The following is a 16,185-nucleotide window of genomic DNA, read 5'->3' as shown; positions in this document are numbered from 1 at the left end:
CTGGGCTCCGTTCGTGTTTCTCTGCATGCGGGCAAATCGGATTCGCCGCAGCGGTGCTCATAAGACGGCTCCTGCCGAAGAACCTGAGGTTGCGGAGCAGAAGTTTCAAGGGGCGCTGACAAGGCCTTTCGGCATGCCTGGATTTCTATGAAAATGCAATGCCATAGCTCCTGCATAGCGGGAGAGCCTTTGCCTTTCGCGCTAGAATGGTAGTGTGTCAGGTCGCGGTGAAAGAAAGGAAGAGCAGCAGGTGAAGGCAAACTTGTAGGCAGCGCCACTCAGAAACCCTAGCAGCCGTACAAAGAATCCGTTTTTGGCCTTTTGTGGGAGAAGCAACAAAAAAAGGAAAGTCGTTTACAACCCCTGAAAGGCCGAATTGGAGTGCAGCTCTTGAGGAGGAGGGTGGAAGGGTACTGGAGGGAGGGTATACCCCTCCTCCCTACATCCTCGTCCTGCCTGCTACTCCTCCCTCCGAGCGGCGTCGCCGTCGGCGCAACTGTGAGGTCACGTGACCCTCGTCACGTCGCGTGACCCTCGTGACCTCCCGAAAGGTCACGTGAACTCACGGTTAACGCCGACCGCGACGCCGCTCAGGCCAAAAACGGGCGCGTAAGAGCTGCGCTCTAAAAAAAAATGGATTCCCACATATACTAGTAGGTTTTACTGCTTAGCCTTCTCTTTAAGAAGAGTAAGGAAGCAAGTACTAGGAGGGATGTGCTAAGGGACTAGGAAAGGAGGGCAAGTTGTAAGGATGACGGACATGCAAGTTTTCTTTTGTAAAAAGAACAAAAGACAAGAAGTGTTTTAGAAAGTGCCTGCAGATTCACGAGGGCACCACCACCCATATACAGTCTTAGAGAGCCTATACTCTGTTTCTTACTTAGTATACAACGCTGTCAAAGCTACTGGCACGAGCGTGTGGCTCCATCTATGATTTTGTTTGCGTGAGAATGCACGCAAATGATCCAGGAGATCAAAACCCATGCTCGTGCAACCAGCTTTGCACACCAAGTATGAAACGGACTAGATCGATTTGAGGGTCCAACTCAAACCATGGGGAGCGTTTCAAATTTAACGGCAAACGCTCGCTGCAGAGGTTGATCGCAAGTGCACATGTACTGTGTTGTCACGTGGCACGGAAGCAAGCAGGTGGGAAGGCGGAGACGCTTGCAGACAATAAACGTTCTCGCCACCTCCTCGCAGCTTGTACTGCAAACACGGCTCATCAACCACGTGACCCCGATCGAGCAATTGGAAGCTCTGTAATATAGGCGGTCTATATACCAGTTCATAGTTACAAACCGGAGTGCCCCTAGCAGCACGCCACTGGCACCGTGCATGCGCAATGGTTTGTTTGGGAAGAAGTGCCACGTCCCTTGTCATCAAACCATTGAAGTGTCGCGCTGTTGGCATCAGAGTCCCTGTGATCTTTTTTGGGTTGGAAGTGTTGATTGTACGTCTTCCTAGCAAATTCTTACCACTTTAGTGGCCCACGCGAAATGAACAAGGCTCGTTACACCGCAAAACTTTGCATAAATAATGTGATGCGCGGAGGTTCATTCACATGAATGTTGCAGAATGGATGCTAAAACTATGATGAGATTCTGCTTGCTAATTTCAGTTGCGACATCACTCGAGCGGAAAAAGGCGTGAACAATAGCTGCAGTGCTCAAGGTTGATACTGATAATGGCAAGCGGAATTCGACCGAGTGAATCGGGCATAGCAAGTCGGTGATGGCCACTGGTGACGGTGATCAACATATCCTTGTATCGACTGTTTACACCGAGCCTACTTTCCCCAAACAACCTTTAACCTTAAAGGGAACGTGGATAGATGCCATTGGACCACGATTGCTCATGTGGGAAGAACTTTGGGTTGAATTCACAGATACACGTGGTTGCCAGATTTATTTTTGTTCCAACATGAACACGGAAAAACTGCCAAGTTGCTTGGGCCACCCACGGAACACGTTCAGTGCGTCTTTATTGTGGCTGGAAGAGGAAGTTTGCTGGGCAGGAGCGAAGGGCTGCACAGAGTTTCGATCAAAACGACTAGTCTACAGACTGCTGACGAGTCGTGGAGAACATTTTCATTGCAACGCACGTACTGCCCGCAGCATGTGTCGAAAAGTCACATAGCTTCTTTATATTTTGACTCGGGTTTCAATTTCTTTTAACTCCCTCACCCTAAACTACCTAAATTGTGCATGTTTCATCCGTTAAATGGGTCATGCGCCTAAATTCCGCGATAAAACTTCCACAAAGAAACTTTTGGGGACCGCTAGGGGCGCTGGAGCCAGCGGACGAGTTAAGCGGTGCCAAAAATTTTGAGAGCCTACATTACAAAGAATTTCCAACTGCTCGATTGGGGTCACGTGGTTCATGGGCCACGTTTGCAATATGAGCTGCGAGAAGGTGACGAACGCGTTGGTCATCTGCAGGGTGTAAGATAGACAGGTGGGGAAACGAAAGCCAAATGAGCGACCGGATTGTGTACCCCTCGGTTTTCTCTTTTTTTGTGGCGCCATCTATGTGGAGCACCGCAAACTCTAACTCCAAGTGGGCGACCGGTGGCGACCGGCTAAACTGACGGAGATGGTTTCTTGTGGATTTTCAATAGATAACTGTCGTGCTCTCAATTGATTTTGCGCACTCCCCATAAATTTCCATGCAAATCCGATTCCGATTTTTTTCCCCTCGCCGCAGCGCCATCTGTCGCAAATCGGGGGTACCCGCAAGCAGACGAGTACACAATCCGGTCACGGCGCTGCGGTAGGCTTCTATGGGCCGTTTCCCCACCTGCCTTTATTACACCCTGGTCATCTGCGAGTCTCAGCCTCTTCGCCTGCTTTCCTCCTCGCCACGCGAAAACGCAGCACATGTGCACTTGCAACCAATCTTCGCCAGTGGCATCTGCCATTAAATTGTAAATGGTCCCCATGGTTTAACATGGATCCTCTCTACAATCTAGGCTGTCTAGAAATTGTCATTGCTTATCGTGCCCCTCCTTATCATTGCGCACATATGGCGCCCGGCACACTTCCCCTTCCAGCCACCAGTGTCAACTTGACTTAAACAGCGCAAATAAGTTACGTAAGGAAGAGACAACAGGAAGGAAAGAGCGCTGTCTATCCAACTCGCCCAGCAACTCATTTTGGTACAATAGTGTCAACTCTTGTGCTCGTTCAAACGACACCGGCCCATAGACCAAACGTTGACCGTTGACGTTGACTGCAGTAAGAAGTATGTGCAGGCCTCAAGACTTTTAAGAGGGCACTAAAGCACTTTTTAAAGATCCTCATCTTGTCTGTGTTCCAAATCTTGCCCAAAGGGATCAGACTTATTCGGGCGGGTCACGTCACGTGATAACTCAGATTGAAAAGCACTGGATGCAGGTAGGTTTTGGAACGTCAAGGTACAAAACCTTTACCCAGGAGCAAGATTGAGTAAATTTTGGAACACGGCCTTTGTTGTCACAACAAGGCCGATTAGCATATTATTGCTACCGAACCTTGCTGAATATGGTCGAGCAATGAATGGCACTTGTTAACCACTCGTGAGCGGCAAGTTTTCGCGTGGACGAGCAACCAACTCGTCCACGTGAGAACCAATCGCTCGCAGGTGGCTGACAAGCGCCGTTTGACCATAATCAGCAAGGTTTGGTAGTGCCCTCTATCGTCCCATACCAACACAAATGTCGGGACCTTTGATCACTCTTTTTAACGTGCTTATTGGCCACAGATGAATGTAATTTTGGATTTATTAAGTTGCTTGAAACTCGTAGATCGAGTTGTTACAATAAAATGAGGATCTAAAAGAGCACTTTGGTGCACCTTTCAAAGACTTGGGGCCTGCACTTACTTTTTACTGCAATTACCGGGTCCATATTTGGTCTATGGGCAGCCATCGTTTGAACGAGCATATGACAGTTCAAACAATCGGGCGGCCGCTCAAACTTGGAGACTCGCCGAACATCGGTAGTCTACAGGTAGTCCGTACAACTAGGGAGGGTCCATACAACTTGGCGGTTTTCTCGCATTTGTGTCAGAAAAAAATAAACAAGTCTGGCAACCAGACATTCGTGAATTCAACCCAAAGTGCTTCCCACACAAGCAATCTTGGTCCAACAGCATCTGGTTTTTCCTTTTCGTGGCACCTATTCATGTTCTCGGACAACCGAGTGGGCAAAAAGCGCATAAAGACCTATCTTCAAGCCTTTCCCAGACTCTTCTGGCACACCCCCTTACGGCATTTTGACAAGGCAGGTTTTTGTCTGTTTCCTTCCAAAACAATGCAGGAATGCACATCCCGCATGGCGCCTTCTGTTCACAGCCGGATCAGAAGTGCACCCGACGCACCACCACCACGGCGCAACGCAACAGAGTAGAGTTTATGAATACCCTTTTTCTGTCATCATCTCTCCTTCAGTCTCTCCCAGTTTCAGCAGCGGGTTCTGCTGCAGGGTGCGCAGCGGTGGCCATCAGTATATCGAACGACGTTTCACCGACAGATTGTTTCCATAGACAAATCGTTTCATCAACAGCTCAAATTACTTTCAACTGCAACAAGCTGCAAGAACCTGTCGCCGCAAAGTGGCATGTACGGGTCGGTCAGGTGGGTTAGCATTTTTGTAATGAGCTGCTGCAAAGTGGCGTGAACGGGGGCGGGGCGGTTATCATGCACCCCAGCGATACGCGCGTTTTGCAATGTCCCTACGGTGTGAATTCGCGTAACAAGTGGAGATGATACAATCATGTCAATGAAACGTGTCCATGAAAAGTTGTCCACGAAACGAGTTTCGACGAAATGATAGGAACCCGAATGAACTTTGTTAAATTGTATTTTAAAGGTATAAAGTTACAGAAATTCATTCCCTATTGTTGTCGGTGATCGGACAATTAATCTGCCGTTTAAAAATACCTCCACACTAGTGATAAAGAATTTCTTTTACCAGTCTTTAGTGATATAAATCAAATTAACCTGATTTAAATCAAATAAATCCGATCAATGTTTTGCAGCGTAGCTGTTAAGGGCTAAGTTCCCGAGGATTGTGTCCAGTACCAAAACAAACGTCGACACAAAGCTCTAGACAGCTACTGCCATCTATGAGCGACGGCGGCAACCAGACAATCGGCTTGCCGGCCTCGCTCATAGATGGCGGCAACCTTTTGAGCCTTTTCACTCTGGATTCCACCAGAGTGGAAAGGCTGAAGTTATCTAGGCGTCGTCCCAGATGTCCTCCTCGAGGTCGTCCTTGAGGTTGTCCAAGAGGTCTTCGAGGCCGTCCTAAAAGTCATCTTAGCTGTCCTCTAGGCGGCGTCCTTGAGGTCGTCTCATCATAGTAGAGCTTCACTGGTTTTCCTTCTTCACCAGAGTGGAAAGGCTGTTTTTAAATCACTTTTTTTTTTTTTTTACTTTGTTGTAGACATACAATGCTCCTTGAACTTAGTGCCGCTGCCCGGCTACTCAAACTATCTATTTCTGGCTACTCCAAGCCAAATTGGTCACTGCGGCAGCTGGAATGTTTTCCCCAGGCTGGGTTGGGATCGGGGTGTCAAAATTTTCGGCCAGTAAACCCAGGAATAGCACAGGAAGTGACAAAAACTGACCAGCTCGTGATGGTACTAAGTTTGGTGACCATTGTACATATATAAGTTCAAAGTGGGCACAATTTTGAAGAAACGGACAACAAAGAAGGTTTACACGGGTTTAATGCCTTTTTTTCTTTATTTAGAGTTGTAGCAGTTGGAGCACACACAAACTGCACTGGCAAGACAAACTTTGTACAAGCAAACGGTCTCTACAAAACATCTTGAGTGGGATCTTGCAAGGCACCAGTCCCAGCATCCATGTGGCGCAAAATACATTCGTGGTTCACAATTAAAGTTTTGAAGCCCACAAAATTCCTCTGTAACCACTACAATGGAGAAGAAACATTCGGAATTCCCCCACTACATAGTATTTAGAGCTCCGTGAGTTGGCAACTGCAATTTGGAAGAACTAAACAAAAGACAATGTCTTTAAAAAGAAAAATCCATTCTTTGAACAAGCTTTACAAATCTGGCTCTCTAAGCTCATGCATTCTTGGAGAAAGTCACCAATTCGATTTTGTTTCTGGACCACAAGACCTGCAACAGTAGCATCCTATGGCCCAGTTATGTGACATCAATTCAAGTGACATAGCCTGCCTTACTGGAAGTAGATTCCACACAAGCTCGGTCAGTAAGCAGTAAATACATGGTTTGCCCAAGCATAAGCACAATGGGCATCCAAATGTTAAAGTGTGTCGATTGAAAAACAATTCTAATGTATCTTTCAGTGATTCATTTTTCCCGACAAAATTCTAGAGTGAATTCTTGGCCGAAACTGCTGTCGGCCAAGACAAAGTTGTGCTCTCAAGTTTCACCAGGAGAAATCAACCACTAACAAAATACCTTTAAGCAACAGTACTGACTTGCTAGCAATGGGTTTCCAATCTTTTAGCAATACAGCAAATGGGTAAGAAATACCGCACAAGTACGCACGGATGAGTTGCCACATTCCGACGCTATAATAGAATGTCCATTTTCTACACTTGGATGTGTCCCTGCAGGACGTTAAGGTAGTACAGGCTGGAAGAGTAAGCTTCGCCCATTCCCACGCAGCAGGATTTCCGCACAAGATTGTGCTCTTCGAGACGAGTAGTAGCTATATAAAACGAGGTCAACACATTCCCAAACAAAGTCAACACAAAGAGAAAGGGGTCGAGGGAAGAGGGAGAGAGAAAGAAAGAGACAGAGGGCAGTCCTATCCAGCCATTATTTACAAGAAGGGCCGATCGGCAGCAGACGGCCGATCACTTGACCAGCGGCCGCGTCTTCTCCTCGTCGTCGCACGATCGTTCCCGGTACTTGCGCACCTCGGCCAGGTAACGCGACCAGGCGTCTTTGGGGAGCTCCTCCTGGAAACCAAAGTGGCTCGCCTCCTGTAGCCACCGCCGAGCCAAGCCAAGCCCGAGGCAAAACCACCCGCCCCATAGCGGATTGTCTTGGGATGACTGCCGAGCTCACCAATGCTCTGGCACGTTCGAGCGCCCCGTTTTTAGGCAATATGGTGCCTTACTAAATTTTCTTCATAAAGCAAGCTTGCCGCACGTATCTATGTACAAGCGGTAGCCAAAGGCTACCTACCGACTTCCAACTAAACAAAAGCTGCGTAAAGAATTTGTACGGAGCTACCGGCAGCAATTGGATGCTTGCAAAACAGATTTATAACGGGACAATAATGGGGCAGCAAGGGACAAGGAGTGTGGCAAATTTTACACTAAGCAAGCCAACCAGCTCGTGGTGCAACATACCGGGCGTTCCTGAAAAAAAGAGAACCGTGTTTTTCGGCCCAAGAAAATATAATCTTTGCATCGCAGAATTCTCACGCTTTGTGAGAATGTGACGCTAGCAATTAGGATAGAATGCGAAAGTTTGAGAATGTGGTGTTGTCCCGAATCAAAGGATAACTGAGAAACAAGAAATTTATTTGTGATTCAACGTCCACCTAAGCCCAATATTGTCAAAACAAGGAATGACGTCGTGGGCTCCTGTAAAATCTATTTAGATGAAAAAAAAAAATTGTCAGCAAGAGAAAGAATAGTTTTCTTTCTTGCGAAGAAGTTTTTATTCACTGAAAACATCCACAATGTCATTTCTTGTTTTGAGGACATTAGGTTCGGCTCATCGTGTAAGAGAGATTTCGTCTTTCTCAACTATCTTCTGATCCAGGTCGTGTCATGTTCTCAAACTTCCGCGTTCCATCCCAACCGCTAGCGTCCCATTCTTGCAGAGTTTGAGCTTTCTGTGATGCATAGGTTATTTACCCGGGACCAAAAACACGCCTCTTTTCTAAGGAATGCCCCACGTGATATTCTTGCGACATCTGCTGTGCTTCAAAAACACAGAAAATTAGTCAAATAAAAGCTGAAGCTAGTTTTGTGCCAGACGTAATTCCACATGTCAAGTTCCTGAAAAAAAAATCTTTCAAGGGGCTGTGTTTACCACATAAATTTAGGCACATCTAAGGCTTTCTTTGGTCTGTAACATGGAAGTTTGAATAGCCACTGAAGTAACACTCACTTTGGACTAAGGCTTCAAACCAACGTGTTTTGCTTTAGCAATTTCCTAACAATTGAAAGGCATAAGGAACACTGATAAATGAATGCAACTCCAGGGCAGTTAGCAATACCTCCTCCGAGGCCTACGCCAAACGAGAAAACCAAAGTAATTTGACCATATTTCGCGTTCGCCCTCTACTTCGAAAGCTTTACGGAAAGGCTGCATAGACCAGTGCTTCCCAAACTGTAGTGAGGCCCGTTCCCCAGAAAAGGACAAAAGTGTTGAGTCATCGTAGGCTGAGCAACAAAGGCAAATAAATACGGCTAGGAGCGTCTGACAACCAGATCGCTTAAAATTGCAGGATTGCCAGCAACATCGGAGACAAAAATGCGGCCGTTTCATTGAGCGTCGGCACTTCTCGACGGGAACTTCAAAGTTTGGGTAGCACTGACCGAGCCAACCGAAACGGCTGACAAGAAGCCACTCGCAAGCCGACGGAGACGCCCAAGACAGTCGTAATACGTTAGGAGTCTAGAGGGAAATTCCCGCTTCGTTTGAACGTCCCCTCCTTCACGAGCAATTGTGGAAACGAAAACGAGGAGACCTACGTGCGGATTTCGTGACCGCACCGCTAGCGTGGCTACGAAGCACAGTGCGGGCTAGAGAAGGAAAGGAACGCAGAACGTTAGGCTTACCTCATCGTCCACCTTGGGCTTGTGGACAACGCCCGTCTTTAGCACTTTGCCACCCCTTCTCTTACCCACCTAAAGGAAATAAGTACTAGCACGTTAGACACTTGGCTGCGCCAACCGGCACCGCCGTGTCGACCCGACCCCGACAAGCCGCGTCGGAACCCCGGGGGGTAAAGTTGGAAAAAGCGGGGTACTTTGAGTAACGCACAAATTAAATGCTAGAGTCATCAACAAGGTGAAAAGGGCAGGGAGGAGCTTCGGTTGTCCTGCCTCCAGCACAAGCTGAAGGCGGGACAATAAAATACAGAAGAGCACCGATTACTCCTCCGATGCAAGCTCCGACAACGCTGTGGTGTCTGCCATTCTCATTTTGTCAGTGACTTTGGATTTTATGCCTCGGGTGATGTCAAAGGTAAGTACAGCCTCCACCGATACGAAAGGCCCGCTTGACGAGGCAGTATCGAGCGACCGTGCAGGATTCACGGCCAGGCCCCCATTTCTTGGCATGAGGAAGTATGTAGGCCTTTGTTCTCTCTCTAAAAATAGAGTGCCTCATGCCACATAAACTGCCTTGACGAAAGGGTCTTACATATCGGTGAAGACTGTACGTTGGCGAAACACACATCGAGTTTACTTCTTTTACGTAACCGTTCCTCATACCTTCTCAATTTGCCCGAACATAGCCGTGCTGAGCCGGAAATTGGTCCCGTGTACACTGCGTGCAAGTACTGCTCACCACCAGTTTCCTACTAAGGGCTGCTCACAATAATGAGCAAACGGTAATGTCAAACACAAAGGCTTTGAAACCGACAAGTGTTTGCTCCGAGTGCGAAGTGCAGAGAAGGCACTAGCGAATGCCGTGATGACCTGGAGTGTTGGGCGCTTTTTAATTCGAGAAAGGTGAGCTAACCATATTATACATATTATACCGACAATACTGGGCCCACCACCCAGAGGGGCGGTGTGCCCAGTAATGTCCCAGGTTTTCATCGCAGAAGCTAGCACCGTCTCGTGTGGCATTTCTCTAATAATTATGTCTCTGGCAGATGAGGCGGATTTCCGGTATTTACTCCCAGTAATGTATCCCACTTACGTCCTATACCTCACTATACTCCGTTTCACCTTACGTCCGAGCGCAGCGGACACTACGAGCCATCGGAGTCAATCCAAAGCTCTGCGAGTGTCACATGACCTTGGAGAGGGCACAGAAATGTGCAGAAAGCATATCACGGTCTACGTCAACAGAGCGGGATTGGCTAGGATAGCTCATAGCTAGGGTTCAGAGTTTTCGGTTTAAACCGATAAAAGTACGCCGAATGCATTTTCGGAAATTCGGTTTTAACCGAAAAAGGTCAGTTTGCAGGTGCGGCGTTTTCGATTTAAACCGATAAAAATACGTCAAGTTCATTTTCTAAAATGCGGTCTTAACCGAAAAAGGTCACTTTGACCTTCCAGTTGTACCGCAGAGCCGCGGCGAAAAGGTGGGACGACAGTGTCTATCGAAATGTGCCCGAATGTGAGATACCTGAATGCCATCACGACGTTTTGGTTTAATGTGCGCATCATCGATTGGAACGTGAAGCCCGAAATGCTTTACGACTTCACCACGCACGAGCGTGTTTTCAAACTCGTAAGGAAGACTGACTTGATGCAAGCTCTGCAGCCAGAGTTTAGTGAGTACACGAAATATGTTGTGCTTCAAAACGTTGCACCGTGTCTCTTTTGGCGGTCACATTTGGTTGATTGGCCGATTTTGACTCAGGCAGCGCTTCATTTCATCAGCCTGCCAGTGTACAGTGCTAGCGCCGAGAGAGCATCCTCGAAGCTCAGGGTCATATTAACAGGAAAGAAAGAGTGTGGATCAATGAGGAGAACCTGGGAAAGTACATGTGTGTTTACTGCTATAATAAGATCACATAATTTTGATGTACAGAAGGTGAAGTCCCATGTCTTTTGGGCATAGACTTCATATTGGATGTTTGTACTTTTGTGTTCTTTTCTCTTTGTTTCTTTTACAGCTGCACACATTTGCCAAATGAAGAGTCCATTTCTTTTTCAAGGTATCTGTGCCGTTATTTTTTGAGTGATCACAAATATCAGAACTACAAGGATCATCTGAACCGGTGTCCTTTGGAGTTTATTTTATATTCACCGGAAAAAAAAAAAAAGATAAACTTTTGTGGGCACAAATATACACCGAAAATTGAATTTTAAAATAAAAATTGAAAAAAGTATGCCGAATTTCCAAAATAATAAAAACCAAAAATGCGGAGCCCTACTCGTAGCGTCTGCTGCATCCGGACGCAAGGTGAAATGGAGTATAGGGGATTCGTGAACCCCACCTTCTCCCTCCCATAATATGGGGTTTCACCAACCAAACCATTGGAGGGTAGCTGGCATAACCGAATGAAGGAGTGAGGATTAATTTGGACTACCCGGGGATCTTCCGACTTAAGATACACAACACTTTTTCTACCATAAGCCCCAATTAAATTTAAGAGCCCTTGGCAGGGATTAAAACCCTCCAAATGTGAAACGTGAAGGTTTCGAGTGTCAAGCACAGACCAAAGCACCTTCTTTCAGAACTGCTGCCCCCTGGTTCTAGGTTCTAGGATTTCTTGTTATGGAACTCATGGAAAAAAAAAGGTGCTGGTAGAAAGGGGAGGGGAGAAGCCGTATGAACCTGGGGGCAAATGGTAAGCCACAGTGGGTACAAAAGCAATGATTACAAAGCTCAGTCTAGGTCACTTTAGCGCGAGGGGGCCCAATAGGATCTAACATCGCCACTCTAAGGAATGTTTACACTTGCTCGTGCCATGCCCATGCCCATGCAGCTTCTTGCCAAAAAAACCTCAAACCGGGAATTCAAAAAATGGTGGATTGGGGAAATGTACTCCAAGTCGACCATTGCAGGTCGGTCACTCGGCTAGAAAAATGGCTACAAACTTGGAAGTGGAACGGAAGCACCGAAAGATACTCGAAGTACCCCTTCAAGAACAGTCACTGTAAAAAGAAACACAAATGATCTAGTGCGACAGGGGCACAGTGCCCCGCTAAACTCGGTATGGCCACGTCCTCCTGGGGACTCTATGCCCTCTTGTTGGCAGACACAGGGGGCTCGCACGCTATGCAGGGGCTCCAGGCGCCGCTATGCTGGGCGCAAAGGGGAGAGGTTTGACGATCGCTCTCTTCTACCAGAGGCAGAGTGGTCCCACGCTTCATGCCTATCTCATTGCAATATTATATGCAGTACCACGAAGACCCTCCTCACTGCATTTGCAATTCTTTTTTTCTTTCTTCTTTTTATGTGTCTTTTTTTTCTTTTCCTGTCCGAGCTAAAGTTATATCAGCCTACGCTTGCCTTTCCACCCGTAAACTCTCTCCCGCTTGGCGAAGGGAGCGTCTGCCCACCTACAACACCGCCGAGCTGACGGGGCAGTAGAAACTGCTTTCGCCGGACCAATCAATCGCCTGCCTCTCACCGCCGGACGTTGCTCTCTGAACATTAGTATGTGGAGAAGGCATGATCATCTGGAGCATAACCGGCTGTTGAATGGTTCAACGAGCATGTAACTTCCACCACCTTGTCATCCTGGGGTGAATGGAGCATACGAGCGCAAGGGGGCCCTGCCACCCCACATCTCGACTACATCCCGGTCGGTAGACAAACCCGCAGAACTGCACCTGCCCTCCCAAACGTCATGCCTACTCTTCTTGCACGCCACGTCGCAGTCTCGGGTCTTTGCAACGTGCTTCTCCGTTTTGAGGCTAGATAATTGGATGCATGAATGGAGGTGGCTACAAACTGAATCCAGCCATGTCTCATTAATCCAGTTAATATATTTCGAGGATGAACTGAGTAAATACATGCATTTATGTTTGGTTATTATGGGCAACAGACATTATGGATGCCTTGGTTGGGGGAGGGGGGGAATGGAGGTGGCCATATTAACGAAACGTCACTGTATCTGGCGATTGCTGGTGCAACCTATATAGGGTGGCACCTGGCGCCACCTAGCGTAGAAACATTTACACGTCCTCCCCTTTAAACTTTGTCCTAATCCGTGACGTGAACGTCCCGTGCTCACGTTGTGCCATCGGCGCTGATGTGCATGACTACAGTGCACAAAAGTGCGGGCCTATGGAAGCTCAGAACTTGCACCCAGCTTCAGCTCTTCCTTGTCCCACCGTTACGCAATTTCCCTTTGCATCTTTTGACCGTGACTGCAAGCAGCACGCCCCAACACTGCTCAGCGGGGGAGTTCGTAACGAGCGCGGCTTGTGGGTCGGTTAAATATGAGTCACCCCGTAACATCAAGGCCGTATATCACTGCCGATGAATCATTCGTTCGAAAATTCGGGCAGTTCTAATGGCGAGTCACGCTAAGACAGGCATCGCGCAGCGTGGCTGCGGCCACCGGGGAGTCTCTTACAAAGGGGAGCGCCCGTTTCTTGGCCGCACCGCTGTCGTCGGCGTCCCGCTCCGTCTTCACCGTGACCTGGGGCGCCGGGGCCGCGAACTGCGCGTCGTCGGCCTGGGACTGCGCCTGCTGCTGACAGGCCTCTTGCATCTGCTTGAAGCGCGCCAGAAAGCTGCCGTCGTTCGCGAAGGCGTTCAGGGAGTTGGAATTAGAGTTGGATCCATCGTCGCTCTGTCCCGAGCTACTGCTACTGCTATCGCTGTCCCTTTCGTGAACGACGGCGGCGGTTTTGGACGGCTTGGACGGCCGCGAAGAACCCGAAGAACGATGCCTGTCAGCCATTTTCGTGTCCGTTTGGGAGGAATTTCGGCCGTTACCCCATTATCCGATGTCGCCGCAGTTACCGCAGGTACACCAACGTAATAAATAAAAAATAAACGTAACAAATGGCTCTTGAAGGCTTTTTTTTTTCGTTAAAATAAGATTGAAAATAGATATTTTTAATACTAAGAGTCCTGCCAAACCATACCAAACCATACCTTTCAAACGTGGCTCAAATTGGCTCGAATACTTGCTTTGTAAGGACATATCATAGCCAAAGTCAATTTTGGTCAGTTCTGCTTTTTCTGCTTCTCCGAAATCGGAGGTGCGATGGCCAGTCGCATACTGCGCGACCGTAAAGTTTAGTTTATATGCAGATACATATTTACATATCTATTTTCGAGATTGGCAGTTTGTCTTGGCAGAGTGATGGCGAGCAACGGTGGCGGCAGGAGGCTTGTCCTCCAGATCTGGAAGAACTTTTGGGCCTCGATCGCGTCCAAGAAGCTGCCGGCCAACGAAATGGGGAGCGACCACCTGGGAAACAAGTACTTCGAGATCCCTGCCGGTGAGCGAACGCTTGTCGGTGACCACCCTGTCCTCGGGGAACACCTTGACCGCCCGTACTAACCGGCAACTGACTGGAGGAGAGAGAGCACGAGTGGAGGTCAGAGCGCGTTGAGCTGTGATTGGAAGGATTAGTGGGTACACGCAAGGCTAGCTGCCTGCCTTTGTTTCTACTCACTAGTCGACGGTGAGACGAAGGTGGCTAGCCTTTGCGTCGCTGAGCTTTTCCCTAAGGTCACGTGACACTCACACGACATCGCATTGGCTTCGATGGCTCGTAGCGTCCTCAGCTAGGAGAAGAACGACGTCAAAAGAAGGTAAGGGGGTATTTCCTTCTTCCTCTCTTCTCCATCTGCTAGGGTTAAACTCACGACCCCGTACCTTTGGTAACGTTTGTCACTTGCTTTGCCTCTTGAATGGGTTATAGCAATCGCTCTTGGCCAAGTTACGGTGAAACAAAGCATACAAAACTATCAAATTTCGCCCACAGCTGACTGCACATAAATTCCACTTCACATTGCAGCAGGCTGACACGTTGGGTGATGGTTGCATTTTTTTTTTTTTCTTTTTCGGCTTGAACCTTTTGGCTCTTTTTTCTTCCAGAGCCAAGCAGGGGAAAGCGGCGGCCAGTTAGGTGGTTTGAGCCATACATTAAGGACAAGCTTGACCAAGAGGTGCCAGTCGAGTGGGATGGTAAGCCTAGCAAAAAAACAATAAATCTGTGCACTTGTCATTCCTTTCGATAGGAGATGGTTTCGTTGCATTTGTGGTGCTAAGCTTCCTTCCTTTGCCCCCAAAATTTCGTGTAGCGTGGCTACGGGGCAGACGGCAGGACCCGCCCACCCAAGAGGTGACACTTCCACCCATTTTTCGACTAAAGGACTGTCCAAACAGGACCCAACAAATGCCGTGCAGAGTAGGCATAAAAGTAAATGTCTGCACTTCTCGAAAAACGTGAAAGGTTTGACACGCGCATACTTGTTTGGTGAGGACTTCAATCACACGAACAGCACGGCTTTCCTCCTCCCTATTGTCTCCTCCCCTTCCTTGTTTTTGGGAGGTTGAGGACTGGCAACAACAGCGGAGGCTTTGACGACAGCCGGCAGAGTGTGCAAGTGGCTGTCCAAGCTCTCGTGATGAACACACGCCAAGCCTCTGTTCAAGGACGCAGGTAAAGGGTAGCTTAGCCCCTGAGAAAAAGAAAAACATCCTAAAGCGGACTGGAACCGGAGGAAGACCTCCACTTCCGGTATATCAAACGCCGTGCACAGCATCTGTTGTGTCCTGTTTGGACAGCCCTTAACAGATGCTCTCCATTTGAGAGGGCAGCATGGCAGGTTTGTATGGCGATCACTTTTTCACATTGCAGGAGATTCTTCGGAACATCGCCATTATGGAAGCGAAGAAGAAGAGTGCTGCTCTTCTCAAAGAGGCAGCTCAAAAGGTATTTCCATGTTCCAACCTCTTGTCGATCGGACTATGTGCTGTAGCTTCTACAACCACTGTTTTGCCTCGGCAGAGAACATCATTTAAGTGCCAGAGACACGCACGACGAAACGTCTGATGCATCCAACATTTATTTTTATGTGTGTGGCACTTTAGGGTAAGAATGCCACAAGCTTGCAGACTCTGTAACGAGACACACAGTGCCTAGTTATAGTGCTATAGTTTACAATTGCCTTCCAAATTTTCGTGGCCATCTGCAAAAGATTTTTCTTTTTTTTTTCAAAGTGAAGTGGTGAAAGAGCCTTTGTTTCAATCCAAAGTTGCATTAGTAAAAGTGCAACCTAAACCTCTCAGTGGGGTCCTTGAAGTGTCACAGCACAGTAGACCTTTTTCCAGTAATCCTCGATGCATGCGTACACCTTTTCCCTGGCCTTGCCTCCCACTGTCTCCACTTTTGGAGGGCACCGTCCCGCACGACCAACATATTCAGCACCTATGTTTGCACGTATTTCGTGTTTCCTGACAATTCTTTTTCGAGCACCGGTTACATGCGGCATAAAAAACAACGAAAGCTGACGCAATGGTACCTTGCCAACATGTTGCGACGGGCAGAGGCACGTTGGGCTGCCCCTCATTTGTGGTTCGCAAACAATC

General features: G+C 48.0%; 2 protein-coding genes across 3 annotated transcripts in view; one reads left to right on the top strand and one right to left on the bottom strand.

Annotated features, from left to right (window-relative positions):
- Positions 1–5,693: 5,693 nt before the first annotated feature.
- LOC8051414 (telomerase RNA component interacting RNase) lies at positions 5,694–13,555 on the bottom strand. Its single transcript, XM_002435000.5, has 3 exons — positions 13,210–13,555; positions 8,780–8,848; positions 5,694–6,940 (listed from the first exon to the last, which is right to left on the bottom strand). The coding sequence occupies exons 1-3, from the start codon at positions 13,537–13,539 to the stop codon at positions 6,836–6,838; spliced, it is 504 nt and encodes a 167-aa protein (XP_002435045.2). The 5' UTR covers positions 13,540–13,555; the 3' UTR covers positions 5,694–6,835.
- Positions 13,556–13,641: 86 nt separating this feature from the next.
- The window catches only part of LOC8051407 (NADH dehydrogenase [ubiquinone] 1 alpha subcomplex assembly factor 2), a 50,615-nt gene continuing 48,071 nt past the window's right edge, over positions 13,642–16,185 (top strand). Inside the window, exons 1-4 of one of the 2 annotated variants that reach the window (XM_002435001.5) lie at positions 13,642–14,086; positions 14,689–14,778; positions 14,895–14,935; positions 15,455–15,529. In XM_002435001.5, coding sequence (XP_002435046.3) covers positions 13,948–14,086; positions 14,689–14,778; positions 14,895–14,935; positions 15,455–15,529 — 345 coding nt within the window. In that variant the 5' untranslated portion in view covers positions 13,642–13,947. The remainder of the gene's footprint in view (positions 14,087–14,688; positions 14,779–14,894; positions 14,936–15,454; positions 15,530–16,185) is intronic. The other variant, XM_042289570.1, reaches the window with a different exon arrangement.

This window comes from Ixodes scapularis, unplaced genomic scaffold, assembly GCF_016920785.2.
Source record: "Ixodes scapularis isolate PalLabHiFi unplaced genomic scaffold, ASM1692078v2 PGA_scaffold12__126_contigs__length_90152505, whole genome shotgun sequence".
In the NCBI taxonomy this organism is placed as follows: Eukaryota; Metazoa; Arthropoda; class Arachnida; order Ixodida; family Ixodidae; genus Ixodes; species Ixodes scapularis.
This window is presented reverse-complemented; position numbering and strand designations above follow the sequence as displayed.